Here is a 16264-nt window from a genome sequence, read left to right as displayed (position 1 = left end):
TACCACCTATGGATGAGGAGGGCCACATACTCTATGTTCTGGAGCACATCATGGGTTTCAGGCATCACGTACTCTGAAACAAAGTCTACACCGAGTATCTTATCAAGTGGCAGGGACTTCCTGAGGACGAGAACTCATGACGACCAGAGAGCATTGTCCAGGACACAACCCCTATCTCCTACTGGGCTGATTATTATTTCATGTTTGTTGCACTTATTTAACAGCCCGCATATAAAATTTTGAGGGCAAAATTCCTTGGGGAGGGATGGCTGTAATGAAGGTGGGAAATAGCAAGGAATTAGGTGGGAAGTAGGTGGGAAAAAGAAGGGAAATTGGTGGTAAGATAGGAGAAAGAAGGGGGGACTATATAAGTCAGCCCCTAATGATTTGTATGGTACCTTTTGATGTGACATCTAATCCTATCTGCTCTCCCTCCTCCTTCCTGCTACCTGTTGCCTACGCTCACACTCTCCTCCCTCTCTCTATCTCTCTATCCCCTCATCCTTCTCTATCTTCCTCTCTCTTTCCCCTTCTCCTCTCTTCTCCTCCCTTCCTTCTGCTATTCTCTCCCCATCTCCAAATCTTCCCCTTCCCCCTTCTCTACATTGGTAGACCCTTTGGTCTTTCAAAGACCTTTTAAGAAGTGCTCTCTCTCTCTCTCTCTCTCTCTCTCTCTCTCTCTCTCTCTCTCTCTCTCTCTCTCTCTCTCTCTCTCTCTCTCTCTCTCTCTCTCTCTCTCTCTCATACGATGGATGACGTGATTGATCTTTTCGAGGAGGTGACCTCTCCTTTGCATGAACCCAATGTGCGAATGAAGAGTGAAATGGTGAATAGTAACAAAAAAGAAGAACAAGGAAACACATGTGAATTGGACCAAATATCTTCTAGTGGAGCTAGCAGCCAAGCAAGCACCTCAAAGTGCCATGAAGGCCTGAGGGAAGTTCCCGATTACTTCAAAAACTACACTAGGGGAGAAGCCACAATAGCAATGCTTAGGACAATCAGGGAATCAGAGCTCACAGAAACATAGAATATTGAGGATACCTTAGTTTATGAAGGACCAACCAAGACAAGGAAACTGAATCTTGCCTTGGACGAAGAAGAAGAAAAGCCTATATACATCGGCGAATAGCTCACTCTAGAAGAAGAAAAAGAATTGAAAGCATTGCTGATGGAATATAGAGATTGCATGGCTTGGTCCTACAAAGAGATGAAAGGGATTTCCCCAGAAGTTGTAGTACATACCATACCAATAAGGGAAGGACGCAAACCAAAGGTATGCGAGCCTTACAGGACAAATCCCAAATATGGCACCCATGTCTATGAAGAACTACAAAAATTACTAAATGCTGGTTTCATTTATGAGATCGAGCATACCAATTGGGTGTCACCAATTGTGATTGTTCCTAAGAAAAACAAGAAGCTTAGAATATGAACTTTTTAAGCTTTTTGCTTTGTAAGACCAGTGATGGATTTTCAATAGGAGTTGCACTCCCAAGGAGTGGTTCTTTGGCCATACAAACACCTTCAAGCCCTTTAGGATCCCATCTGCTGACTTGTTATGATCAAGATTGGCTGTGATGCCACACTTTTTTGTTGCCACACTGTGATTTTCCACACTTATCATCCCCAGGGGTACATCAAGTTTTACTTCCGTGGTTAGTTGAGGCTTTGTTCTTAGTGGGCAATCCATGCAAGCATGCCCAACTCCGCATTCCCCGCACACAAATTGAAATGTAATGGGGTTACCCTTGTGTGGGCATTCTGCTATGCGATGGTTTTCTCCACAACCAAAACACTTGATGGGTGTTCGATATGTGGTGGGCCTTACTTGATTAACATACACCGGGTTGAGTCCTTCAGCACCATCCATGTAGTACAAGGGTATTCTGTCTCATACGCATAGTGAGGTTCCAGATCTTCAAGTTGGAGTTGTTGCATTGGAACTACTAGAGCAAGATTGGGAGCCCATGGGTGTTGCGGAGGATTGGGATTTCTCATTAGTGTCTCACCAAGAGTGGGTTGAGACATGGCACTAGGTGTGCCGATTGTCTGTACACTGGGATTGGTGGCTATTGGTATTGTTGGGGCCGGGGTTGTGCTACCCTCATATTGTAGAAACAAATATTTACATCCGAGCCCTGCAACATTGCAAATGGGACACCATAACCACGGGGGCTGAGCCACTTCTGGTGGGTTCAGCCTATTCCTTAAGATTGGGCATTCATTGGCTGTATGGTTGGCCATACAGTGTGGGCACCAAACATTTTCTCTCCGTGGGTACTGTGGTGGTTGAGAGACATGCAACTTTTGCTCGATGACCTGCATCATTTCATATTTTACTCTTAGGGCCATGGCTTCCACTCTGTCCTCGATGGTGCGATATTTGTTGGAAGTCCTTCCCTTCTTCGAAGATTTCTTGTGGCGTTGACTTGATTTATAGCCATCACTGTCGCTGTCAAAATCTATCATTCCATCCTTAATGTCAATTGCCGCTTCATGAGCGTCGCTAAAATCTGCATTGCATAGTTGCTAACTTTTTTCATGTCCTTGTGAATGGATTTTTTCAGGCAAGAGATGAACCATGCTATGAGGTACTTGTCGTCTGGATGGGGATCACACTTTACTATTAATCTTTTCATTCTTAGTAAGTATGTTCTGATCTTTTCCTTCTTGCACATATCTATAATGCCTAGTTGTAATGTGGGGTCATCTTGCACCCTTTTTGTTTGGAATCTTCTTTTGAACTGCTCAGATAGTAATGCCCATGTGGCTCTTTCCTCTATGAGAAGGTCAAGGTACCATTCTGAAGCCTCATCGATTAGGATCATCAGGAACCAAGCGGCTTTGGTTTCATTTGACTGATCGCCTCTAGCACAACACGCTGCGTCGAAGAGTTGAAGGAATCTGGCGGGGTCCCCTCTTCAATTGTACTTTGGCATTTTCAATCTACCAAAGTGTCATCTACCATTGTTGTTTTGATTGTGGTTGTGTTGTTCTCTAAGGTGATCTGTAGGATGCATATCATCATTACCTATTTCTTCTTCACTTGTTAGGTCATACATGCTGCTTGTCGATGGTGAGAGGTTGAATTCTTGAAGAGCGTCAAGGGTCAAAGAAAGCTTGTGAAATTATGCAGGTGCTAGTCTTCATCCAGATCTAAGGTACATACACAATGCTTAAGTGTATCCTTTAACTGAGTGCCTTTGACTTTGAAATTCACAATTGATTTTGACCTTCATAGCCCAATAATGGCAAAAAGTATGCAATCAATGAGTCGAAATCAATGCCTACGTAATGACAACTATTGATACTGAAAACGATAGTAAAAAGACTTTAAAATTATCGTTTGAGATTGGACATTATGTGACTGGATCTTAGCATCAAATTGGATGCGATTTGATCTTTAAACAGCCAACATATGGGCTCCCAAAGAAGGAGTAAAAAATGTTAGGGGGGTTAGAGATGTGTTAGTGTAGTAGGGACCATCGTGTTAAAACTGTGCCTAGGATTGTCCCACGTGAGTGGGGAAATGTTCCAATGCAAACGGATTGTCAATTGGAGGTCACGATGGAATCTTATGAGCGAAATAGTGCAAAAAAGGGGCCCTCATGGGACCATGAATTGGCGAGTGTTATGGATACCTTAATGGTGTGGGATTCATTGGAAAAAGTCCTCGAAGATTCGTGCAAGTGAATTTGTGGTTCAATCCGGGTCCAATTCAAGTCCCAAATAAGCAAGTAATGGACCTTTTAAGTTAGCCTGGGAATTTAGGGGGCCTTTGGTCTTTAGGTCCAAGTGTGAAAGGACCTAGACCTTTGGCCTAACTAGGGTTGTGAGCTAATTGCTAGTTAGTTGGGACTCAGTTAGTGTAACTGGTCATTAGCCTAACCTAGTTAATCTAACTATCTAGTTAGTGTGACTGTATTTAGTCCAACTAACTATAGTTAGTTACTAACTGATCCACAGTTATCTTTAATCTAACCTCAAGTTAATCTAATCTATGGTCAACTAACCTAACCTAGATTCCACTAACCTGACTAAGGTTAGTTTTTTCAAGGGTTAGTTTGCCTCCTTTTTTTTCTTTTTTTTTTGTTACTTAATGACTATTGCATTATGTCTTTTGATGCTATTGAATTGTGGTGACTAATGCAACACATGATAAATGATGTTTAACTTTTTCTTTACTTGCCATGTAGGCCTTATTTTGGTGTCAGACATGCGTGACAGCGATAATAAGGATATGAGGGGCACTTGGATACCTGTCACTCACTCAACATATTATTAGTTCTAACTTAGTATGTTGCTTGGTTGGTTGGCAGGTATAGTCCCTCATCCCTCGCATGATGAAGACCAAAGGCAGGCTACACTGGTGACAAGATCCCCGTGATGACTATTGACAAAACTGTATCATCAAGAATTTGTTAAACTATGCTATAATATCATTGTTCATTATTCAATACAAACGGGTTCAGATTGTATGGATCTTTTGATGGGATGTCTATTTTAAACACACACACACACACATACACACACACACACACGTGTGTGTGTGTGTGTGTGTGTGTGTGTGTGTGTGTGTGTGTGTGTGTGTGTGTGTGTGTGTGTGTGTGTGTGTGTGTGTGTGTGTGTGTGTGTGTGTGTGTGTGTGTGTGTGTGTGTGTGTGTTTTTGTGTACACATATGCAATGAGATCTCAAGGATCTTAAATAGTCATCAAGATTTTGATATTGGAAGAGCTGGCATTAATTGTCTAAAAGTTTAAGAAGTAAAATAATAATATTTCTTAGTACATCTTGACATGCATCACTCCATATTGTATTAATTTTCCTACATTGTTTCCTAAACATTTAAAAGTTCACATACAATGATGCCACAAGTTTGAACACTCAAATATGTAAATACATATTATTCAATGGAAAAAAGTAATTATCATCTTGAGGCCTATTATATGGTGTTTATGGAGAAGCAGAGCAGGAAGAGAGCATATCGTAAACTAAGTATTTCAAAATAATTTGATTATTGTTTGTGTGAGGGGTACCTTGGAAGACAAACTGAGAGAGAGAGAGAAGTATTCTATGTTTTTTGAAATAATATTTTGTTTGTTTTTGTGAGAGGTTTAGTTAAAGGAGAGAGGGAAGGAGGGGGGGGGGAGAGAGAGAGAGAGAGAGAGAGAGAGACTTGCAAAGAAAGAGAAAGAGAGGGATGGAGAAAGAGAGAATAGAAGACATAGTTTTGGAGGGTATATGGAAGTAGAAAGAGGTAGAAAGAGATAATTTTAATTATATGGTACAGAGGCAGAAACTATGGAAGTAGAAAGTGATAGATATAGAAGTAGTTTATTGTCTCTTGTATTGAAGAATGTTAAGGATGAGCATGGGGAGTGGATTCCTCAGCTCTACAAGAAATATTCTTGGATCACAATGCAACCCACTAATTGTGGGTGCTACAAAGTGGGTCGGAAGGATGCAATGGACATCTCCAAACATTGGAAAGGACATCTCCAAACATTGGAAGTATGTGCATTTATTTGGGGACTTTGACACAACTTTCTTATGCCTTGTATTTGTTTTATAGACTTATATCCATCTACTTACAAAGAGTGGGAGCCTGTAGCATGCGTAACCGGGGTGTTGCATGTCCTCCATGTTGAGATTGGGAGTCTTCAGTGTGAAGGTCGCACACCATCATAATTAAAAAAGGACGGGATCTTCTATGACTCAATGTTCATTGTGCCAGATGAAGAAGGATAGTATGGTAGATTAAAATCTCTTCCCTTGCCCTCTTTTGATAGTCCAAAATGGCCGCTTCCAAGCATGGAGATAAGTGAATCATATAGAAATAGAATGTTTAATGATGTGAGAAATGCTATAAAGCCAACTACTGAAGAGAGAGAGAGAGAGAGAGAGAGAGAGAGAGTTAAGATTGCATTTATTCATTTGCACCTCTAAGTTGAGAAAGAGAAAAATAAGAAAGTTAATTAAGGTCTTTGAGAGACTATGAGATTGAAAAAAAACCCAGGTACAATTGATCCAAAGGGTGGAGCCGCTAACCAAATACAAAAAGTGTATATGTAAAATCAATGTTCATGACATAGATAGCTAAGGGCAACAAGGCAACAAGATGATCATCGGGTGTTAGAGAGAGAGAGAGAGAGAGCAATGAGGGACACAAAGTGAGGGAAAGAAAGAAAGAAATATTAACATCCTTGGAAGACCTTGCAGGTCTATGAGAGAGAGAGAGAGAGAGAGAGAGATAGCTAAGGGCAATGAGAGAGAGAAAGAGAGACAAAGAGAGAGAGAGAGAGAGAGGGAGGGAGGGAGGGAGAGAGAGGAGAGGGAGACAGCTAAGGGGAGAGAGAGACAGACAGACAGAGACAGAGAGGCTTTCCAAAGAAAAAACAATAAATACAAAAATATTGTAATTAAGAGCATTTTTAAGGGCAATTACCATTTTATAAAGTACACTTCTAAGGTCATTTTCACATTTTTAGTTTCCCATGCTTGAGTAACCTTGCATTCCATAGCCTCCTCTTTCGTCTTCCTGAGCATCCTCCTACACTCATGGCTTCCCCTAGAGAGGCTTTTGTCCAGTGGATTTCATCCACTGATTCCTATGCCTTTGCAGATCAGGTTTATCCTATCTTCTGCAAGGCATTCCAACTTGAGTCACACTTGAGAGCTCTCCTTCCTGCTGATACTCTCTTCAGTTTTTTGATAGACTTATCCATGGGCAATCTATCGCAATTGCTAACTCCCCTCACCAATGGGTTTCATTAGATATTTTGACCTCTTTTGACCAGAGTGCTAACTTCAAGAAGACACTAGGTAGGGCCATTAATAATGTCCTTATCTCTCTCTATGAGTATGCTATTGCCATCGGGGATGATTCATCTTCCCCAATTCATTCGATCGAGAGAGATGCAGCCCTTACCATTCTCCTTGTGACTAGCAAGTTTGATGAGGACTCCCATGTTATTTCAAAATATTATAAGTCTTTTTGCATTATTGCATTAAAATTAAAATTTCCATCAATAATAAATTCATATCAGCCATGTGTTGCTTTCTTGACCATTGTGGCCTTATCCACCATGGGTATCATGGGTATCTCCAACTTTCTACGATGGGGGTTTGCATAACTTCATGCTCTATCTTGAGCTCTTCTTATGCTATCTTTAGCTAACTTAAGTGTTTGATTCATATCCTCGAGAAAGTCTTTGGCTGCTTGAACCCTCTCTTTCTCGAGTCCCACTGTCATTGGGGCTCTTGGTTGAAATCCATACATCATCATGAATGGACTAAAACCTATAGCTGAATGTTTGGCACTATTATATGCAAATTCTAATATGGGCAGATACTCTTCCCAATTAGTTTGCCGTTTGCTTACATATGCTCGAAGCATATCCTCAATGATCTAATTGACCCTTTCAGTTTGACCATCACTCTGCGGATGATCTGTGGTGCTCATATTCAATGAAGTTTCCAACCTCTTAAACACAGCCCTCCAAAAATGGCTGCTTAGGGAAAACGCATACAACTTTGAAGAATTTACCAATATAAACCTATTTCTCCTAGATAATTGTTACACGAGACTAGGAAAAAACATTTTCAAACAGACCAAGGGAATCCCAATGGGATATTCTTGCTCCCCTCTCTGGTGTAATCTGTATCTGGCATAGTTTGAGATGAACTTTATCAAAAAATTATCTAAACTTAAAGCAATGGATGCTTTGAAAGCCTTCTATTTTTTAGCAAGATATATGGATGATTTGATTTTTATTAATAATCAATATGTGCTTTTTTTTTTTTTGCAATAACAGGCCTATTGATGATGTTGATCCATACAGTATATATCCTCTAGATATCATCACTATCAAACCCACTTATGACACTTATTCTACTACCTATCTCTCTACTTACATTTCACTTTGTAGACCCTTTCTTGGAGATTTTGAAACAAATACTAATAGGAAGAAAGAGAAAATACCATGCACAAATGTGTCCTTTATTCATGCTGATAGTAATCGACCTAAGAATAATGCGTATAAGGTTTGTGTATCGCAAGTATTGCCAATAATGTATAATGCATCACAGTTATCATGGGCATATATTGATTTGCTTAGGGGACTGTTTGAAGACAATGGATTCAAGAGAGAAATCATCACGAGAAATATCCTTTATTTCTTAAAAAGAAATGAATTTCCAGGAATCTGGTTTGACTGTGATGCACTCATTTCATTAATAGGTGGGGGGTAAGATCCACAAGGTGGATCATACCTTCCACCTTGTGGACTCACCCTCAGGGATGGGGGAGGGACACACACACACACACGTGTGCGCGCGTGCACACACACACACACACACAACTAAGAGCACTCTCACTCTCATTTTCTCTAGCTACACCTTATTAATTTTTATTTGTGCATGTACAGACTGCGGTCTCCCTACTGTGGTCTCCCTAGACAAGGATGGATGAGTATGATCCAGGAACAAATGAAGGTTTTTTAATCAATAAATATATGTATGAATGTTGTGTTGTTTTGGCTTGGGCATTTTCTCCCTGACTGGATAATAAAGTCAGATGGACATGATTTCTGCATGGAAGAGTATCATGTACTTCCATTGGTGTGACATTATGATAGGCTTTGGCTTTAGCATTGTTGTAAAAGCTTGGCGTTGCAACTTGGCTATCTACAGTTCCTTAGGTGCTAGGTGGTGCATCTTGACTACCTAACACCATCGCTTTGTAGTCAAATTATCGATACATAATCACTATTCCTTTTCTTTTCTTTTTCAATTCACACATTTTTTGCTACAAAGCCACCAATTCCTCTGATGAGTTTAGATGCCACATGTCCAATTTCTCAAGTCCTCTAGGAAGTTCATTAAAAAGGGCCATCAGCCCTGATTAACAAAAAATATTTCATGAATTCATACTACCTTACGGAGACAAAAAATGCAAGCTCACAGCTCACTTTATGGCACATTGTTACGGCTTAAAAAGGCCTCTTGTTGTCTATTACCTTACATGATCGAACCTTGAGAGGCCACCAAGGTGGCTCATAGGAGAAGGTAGGTTCTCAAGTCACTTTCATGATGCAGAACATTGATTTGGTAGATTCGCTTGTGGTAAGTGGAAATTTTAATGCCAAAGGTGGCATTTGGTCTCCCACATTTTTTCCCCACAACATGAGTGAGCTCTTAAGGTCAATGGTTTTTTGGGACTTTGTGAACTATTTGAGTTTTGAAAATGACATGAAATCCACATTGTCACCACATTATGATATTTATCAAACATGGGGAATTAGTTTTTCCCATCAAAATATTTTCCAACCAGGCCTAGATCAACTAACCCGACTTACTCAAACCCTATGCACTTGCATTTTATGAATGTAGGCCATCCAAGAGAGGGCAAACATACCTTTTTTGAGAGTGTGATAGGTTTATCTTCCCCTCCTCCTATGGTGTCACACTCCCAAGGGTAGCCATTTTTTATCACTCATGCACGATGCATCATCAAAATTGTGGAAATATGCATGCCTGACCATGAAAATGATATTTGACCCACATAAAAATTTGCAAGCATAAGAATATTACTCCCACAAAGGCCTACGCATGGTATCATACCCATCGAACACACACACATATGCCAAAAGCACATTGATGCATATTTTCACAATACTCATGCGATGCATGGTAAGAATTTTGGAAATTTGCACGCTCGACCATCTACGAATATTTTCAGCACTCGTGCACAATGCATGGTAAGAACTATGGAAATACAGATGCCCAACCACTCATCAAAGTTTGCAAGCACAAGGATATGTTCTTATTAATGCCTGTGCAAAGTACCAAGCACATATGTTAGGAGCACACCAATGCATATTTTTAACACACATGCAGAATGCATGGTAAGAATTGTGGGAATATGCATTCCCAACCATGAAATGATATTGAATCAACATCAAACTTTGCAAAAACAAGGATCTTATTGTCATTAATGCCTACAAAAAGTATCATATTCATCAGACTCGTAGACGTTCTAGAAGCATACCAATGCATATTTTTAAGACTAATGCATGATGTACGGTAAGAATTCTGGAAATATGCATGAGTAACCATTATAATGATAACTAATCAACACAAAACTTTGCAAGAACAAGCATATTACTGTTTTTAAGACCTCTGCAAAGTATCAATACATCGGGAGTCCAAGTTGCAATCAAAAAGCTCATCTTCTTCGTGGCCATTTTCAGCCAGATAGATTGAGGATAAAATTTCCATGCCTTAATATATTGAGCAATGTCTGGTTGACAACTCGCCTTTCGAATTTTGCAATTTCGAGCAAGCTTGTAATGCTCAAGTTAACCTCGTAAGGGTTAGTCGGTACTACCCTTTAGATGATCGACATTTATTAGTATAAAGATTAGATTGCATATATTTATTAGTATATGTGTAGCTCTAGTATATTGGATTACCTAAATTGTACTTAAGATTTGCTTAGTATTTAATGTTGCCTTTAGCATGAGAGGTTAGGGTTTTTCAGATGTATGACTGTGTCCATGGTCCCCTGCTTCTCCCTCTTTCATCTCTCTTCTCCTCCCTTTTCATTCATCTTTGTATTTAATTTCACTTGCTTTTGTCTCTCTAATTTACTCATGTGGTCTTTCCCTTTCACAAGTTATTTGAAGATTTTATTTATTGCCGATTTCTGTTCTAATACTGGGACTTGGTGGTTGTGCCACCTTGTTTTTGATATTTGGATCAAGATGTACATTGAGACCAAGCGGATGCCCGGCTTGCAAAAGGAGCATTTGTCCACTGGCACAAAATTGTTGGGAGCTGCCAGCAGTTGTGCATAACTAGTTGGGCGTATGCCTCTTTCCAAGCAGCGGTGGTCATCCTCCTCCCACTTCCGTTTTGCGGCTCGTGCCCTTGCGTGAACCTAGTCTAAGGGGCATCTATGTGACGGAGAGACTTGTGGCCGATGTCTCCGAGTGACTAGTGGTCCTTGATGGGGAACCCATCAAGTTGTCTCCACACTCATGTCATAAGAGTCATTAAACGGTCAGCCCAGCCCTAAATCATTTTACTCCTCACCGGGATGGCTATTTGGCTCCTTATCTTCCTCTCCTTGGCACTTTTCTTCATTGGTCATGTCTCTTTCGCTGAGCCGACTGCCAACAATTGTGAAGACTTGGGGTTCACAGGCCTTGCCCTCTGCTCCGACTGTGATTCCCTCGCAGAATATGTCCAAGACGACGGTATGCACGCCATTGCTCACCCCTCCAGCTTCCATAATCTTCGTACAATCCTTTGATCTCCCCTTAGTTGGACTTGAAAAATGCAATGCCTAACCATCCAAGCGCTAATTTTCGTATCCTTGAAATGCACACTCCAGTTTCCCTTTGCGTCCTACGAAGTAAAGGTGCCATCAACTGTGATGTGGTCAAGATAAATCAATTTTGGGCACTACCAAAAAAACCGTAAACAAATAAAAGCATTGAGAAAAAAACAAGAGAGGGAGAAGAGAATATATTGCATCTACTACGGCCATCAAAACCTCTAAAGAATGAGTGTCTGTGTGCGCACGTGTAATGGGGGTTAGGGAAAGATGCTGAAAGAAATAGAACTAAAAAAGATGTATGCTTCATGCCGTGCAGGCGCTTCAAAAAATCTTAATGTAGCCACAAGGAATCATTGGACAATGCAATCATTAGATGCCTTACCGTGAATCTGCTAAAAGTGCATGAAGGCCTATTGGAGAAAGAACCGAAACCTGAATCACTACTCAATATGTCATCTGATTCGTCAGATGACGATTTTGAAGATCCTGCTAACAGCGAGAATCCTGATGCTTGGAGCAGTAGGAATGAAAAAATTGTATCCTCAGAAGCTCTCAGGTCCTAGAAAATTGCACGTACCAATGTGGAAGTCTCAAAAAAGCATTTATGACGATCAGATGTCGTACAGGATCCTACGTGACCTTTTTGAGCCGAACGGTCTTGAAGAAGGTCGTGGGCAATCATTAGGCTGCATCATATTCTTGTAGACGCAATGAAGTATAAGGGTTTTGGTAAGCCACCTAATGAGTCGTACGTCCCACTTTCCCTAATCTTCTTTTAGCTCTCATGCTTAGTCAGCCTCTACCCTGTGTGTCTGTGTGTGTGTTGTCTAGACCCCTCTTTTACATTGGCTTTCTGAGGCTCTGTACCTCTTCTTCCCATCTCATTCCCGTGTTGGAGAATCTAAGCATGTACCACACTCAACCTTGATACCATGTAAAATCTAGAGGGGCTTCCGAAGTGATTACCCTACGCAGCAGGAGAATTGTAAACCAAAGAGAAACACATATCTGGATGACTCTGGTTAAGGTATGCACCTAGATCTGCCCCAATATGAGAACCTCTATACTGCACCCAGCCACTCCTTTGCTCTCCAACTCTGCATTATGAATGCTCAGTGACTGAACTTGGTACTGCCCCCCAAGGGGGCCTTTTTATAGGGCTAGATAAGCCCTTAGACTGGCCCACCCTGTTCTCCAGCCAACCTACCTGCCACAGACCAGCTGACCTGGTCCGTGGATCTGCCGACCTGCTGCTGCCTTTTACTGCTGGCCTGCCTGCCAGTCCACCTGCCCTTTTCCAAAGCCTAACCAGGCCTTTCCAGCAGTCAGCACCGCTGCTGTTGCATGAGCCATATACGCTGACCAGGGTTGTTATCTACCTGGCTGCTCATCCTCCGATTGGTGGGCTTAATCCAGTAGGGGACCCTGGGATTAATGGAAGCACGCTAACGTGGGGCTAGAGGACTTAGAAAATAGCAAGGGGCCAGCCGGCTATATTTGGCTAGGATGCCTTATGTAAAATGGGATGCTCTTCTAGATAGGAGTGGCCAAGTCTACATGGCAGATCACGAGATACTATGCTGAATGTTTCTAGTGGATGGTTCGCTGGTATGGGATGCCAGAGCTATCGGCCTAGCCTTGTGGGAGTCTGATCTCTAGCCCATGTGCTCAGGGGTGGCTGGGAGGTGAGTTGCCTAATCATGTTTGGACTGTGTTTAGGGTTAGATGGTAGCGGGGGTGTTTCAGTTGGCATCAAAGCAGTTGTTGAAGTTACGAGGCATGCAGGTTTGAATGGTGCCGGGCATGTAGCGAAGTGTCTTGCATGTTGTTGAAGTGTTGCGAGCTTTGGAATCTGACTAAATTGTTGGAGTATGGTGCTGAGAACAGTTCACAATAGTTTTTTGTGCGAGAAACCCTGAGGATTGTGTAAACCTACAAAGGGGCGGGGGGGGGGCGGCTTGTACATGAATTGCGAATTGAATTAGAGCTGATTTTTGATTAGAGTTACGAAAAGCTGATAACTTGGGCTGATTTCGAAAAATTATTTAGAGAGGAGTTTCTTCAACCCGAGGATGAGTTTGATCTCCTCATGAAGTTCACATTGAGCGGCTACTGAAGCCTACACAGAGGCACGTGCAGAAGAGGAGTTTCCGTCAGAGGGTGTAGCAAATAGAGCCTTATCTTGGTAACCTTCCTGAGCGATTGTTTCTAGAGTGTTGGTATATGTGTTGACAAGAGGTTGTACATGGTTTACCTATAAATCTATTTTGCCTTGGTCTTACATGTGAGTTTTCTTTCAGATCTGAATTGCCCTCTTTATGTTTTAAGTAAACACATGTATGTGAGTTGTGTTCGTTAAGTATCTTCTGATTGTGAGGTGAAACTTCTGCTGCGTGGGAGTTTTCCTTTACCAAGAAACTTTCCTCTATTGTTCTACAGAACCTTATGGTGAACATTGTCTAATATAAGGGCGATTTGTTGCTCAGTCTAAATGTCCAACCCCGCCTAACATCGAGTTTTTTTCCATCTGTCCTCAGGGAATCCATGTGAAACCTCTGTATGTTTGACAAAGCCCATGGATTTATTCCAATTGATCTTGGCTCCTAATACTAGACAATATATCTCGAGTGAATCACACCCTCTTAGGGTCCTTAGCTAACTCTTCCATGCATAGGGTTGTGTCATCTGCAAATTTAGACTTGTCGGAGTGGGCGGCACAGTCCCTACAAGGTTGGCTGTTGGTGAGTGGAGGCAATACCCTCATGCTTTAGCCATGAAAAGAAACAAACAGGGTGCGAGAGGACAGCCCCGGCGTGTTGAGTGTGAGTGTGAAAAAGCCTTTTGTCATGACCATGAAATAAAAATCTGGCTGGAGCTGCCTGCATACAATGTTGAGATCCCATGCACCCACTCCCTATGAAAACCCTGTCTGGGAATAAAGTTTTCGAGGAAGGTCTAATCCACCTTGTCATAGGCCTTCTCAAAACCCAAGAGGATTGCAAGCCCCTACAATCATGTGGTTTTCTATATTATATACATATAGAATATAGAATATATTATTTGTATGTATTTATGTATGTGTGTGCACATACATAAATACGCCTATGAATACCCTGTTTGGGAATAAAGTTTTCGAGGAAGGTCCAATCCACCTTGTCATAGGCCTTCTCGAAATCCAAGAGGATTGCAAGCCCCTACAATCATGTGGTTATCTATATTATATACATATAGAATATATAATATATTATTTGTATGTATTTATATATGTGCGTGCGCGCATGCGCCGTGCACACACACACACACACGTGTGTGTACATCAGGGAAGTTTTAGTGTAATGTGCACTTTCAATAATACATCTAATTCTTAATAGGCTTTTTTGCAACGGTAGGACTAGAATTTGTCATTCCTAATACATGTCTATGTCTATTAACGTCACCCGCCCAGTTTGTGTCTCCGAAGTGGAGATGTTTTGCAAGATGCTCCTTTCTATTGTCTATTTATGGATGTGTGTGCACACGTGTTTGTATGTGTGCGCACACACACATGTGTGTGTGTACATCAGTTAGGGAAGTTTTAGTATAACATACACTTTCAATAATACATCTGATTCTAAATTGTTTTTTTTGCAACCGTAGGACTAGAATTTGACATTCCTAATACATGTCTATGTCTATTAATGTCGCCCGCCCAGTTTTTGGCTCCGAAGTGGAGATGTTTTGCAAGATGCTCCTTTCTACTGTTTGTGTGTAATGGATGATATCGGGAAGGTGAGGCAAAGCCGCAAGCTCAGGCGTCAGCTAAGATCTTGTAGGTGGTGTCTAGCAAAGTGTTTGGATGCCTTAATCACTAGAGCTGTGTCCTTGCTGAGGTGGGGCCTATGGTTTGGAAAAACTATCGCTTCATCTTATCATCTTGGCGAGATTTGGTCGCTTGAGAGGAGTTAAGAGAGGGCTTTGCTCATTGAATCTTTGTTGCTTCTGGCACACTCATCTTGGTTCTTGCTCCTCGAGCTCCTCAATGGAGGCCAAATTTTGTCTTGGAGCTCGCTTCCTCTCTTGGAGGGTGTGGACATTGTTTGCATTGCAATGCATGAACCTAGAGCTCTACATTACTCCTTTGAATGGCATCTATTGTCTATTGAGTGCCCCCAAAGTAGGCATTTATTGGTTGTCGAGCGAGAGAGAGCAAGAGAGAGAGAGAAACAAACAAACTAAGAAAGTTTAGTAACGTCTACATAACACCCAAAGAGTCTATGGGATTGAAAAAATCTAGATAGAATGAAAGCTAAGGGGTGGGCACCCACTCCCAAGGCTGGTATATTAACGACTATGAAAGACCAAAGGGTCTATGAGACTGAAAAAAACTACATACAATGAAAGCTAAGGGGTGGGGTACTAAGAGACAAGCACCCATGCCCAAGGCTGGTGTTTGACACAAGAGAGATAATTCCAAAGCAAGGGCTAAGAGGGGAGGCCTTTGGCTCTCGGCCGCTTGATCAACTATCATTCGCATGGCGGGACCTATGTATGCTGTTTGTGGGATGAAATCGACCTGTTGGATGAGGATAGAGAAGAAAAGCTCTTTTGTCAGTGGCTCTGGCTCTGGTGAGGGTGAGGGCTGGCATTGTTGAGGAAGAACACCAGTAATGGAACACTGCTTGTGCTTGGCATGAATCTGCTGCTGTCATGACAAGAGAAATGATTATTTAGTTAATTAATTGTCATTAGAACCTTATTATTGTTAGGCACCAATTTGATGGTGCGGTTATATGTTTGTATTTATGATCGACCAAGCGGTGTAAATAGTACCGCCAAAACTATGTAACATTGGCCAATGATTAGTAATAAAGATGTGCACACACTTGTCTAGGTCCTAGGGGCAATAGGAAAGGGAAAGGGTGCATTAGAGTGCATTGAAT

General features: G+C 41.5%; 1 protein-coding gene across 1 annotated transcript in view; it reads left to right on the top strand.

Annotated features, from left to right (window-relative positions):
• The first annotated feature begins 11061 nt into the window (after nt 1–11061).
• LOC147887939 (uncharacterized) overlaps nt 11062–16264 on the top strand; it is a 94518-nt gene continuing 89315 nt past the window's right edge. Inside the window, exon 1 of the mRNA XM_087393886.1 lies at nt 11062–11262. Coding sequence (XP_087250012.1) covers nt 11103–11262 — 160 coding nt within the window. The 5' untranslated portion in view covers nt 11062–11102. The remainder of the gene's footprint in view (nt 11263–16264) is intronic.

This window comes from Dipteris shenzhenensis, chromosome 22 (genome assembly GCF_047967505.1).
Source record: "Dipteris shenzhenensis isolate YYH24624 ecotype China chromosome 22, Dip_SZ_1.0, whole genome shotgun sequence".
NCBI lineage: Eukaryota > Viridiplantae > Streptophyta > Polypodiopsida > Gleicheniales > Dipteridaceae > Dipteris > Dipteris shenzhenensis.
Note: the sequence above shows the minus strand (reverse complement) of the source record. Positions and strands in the feature narration are given on the sequence as shown.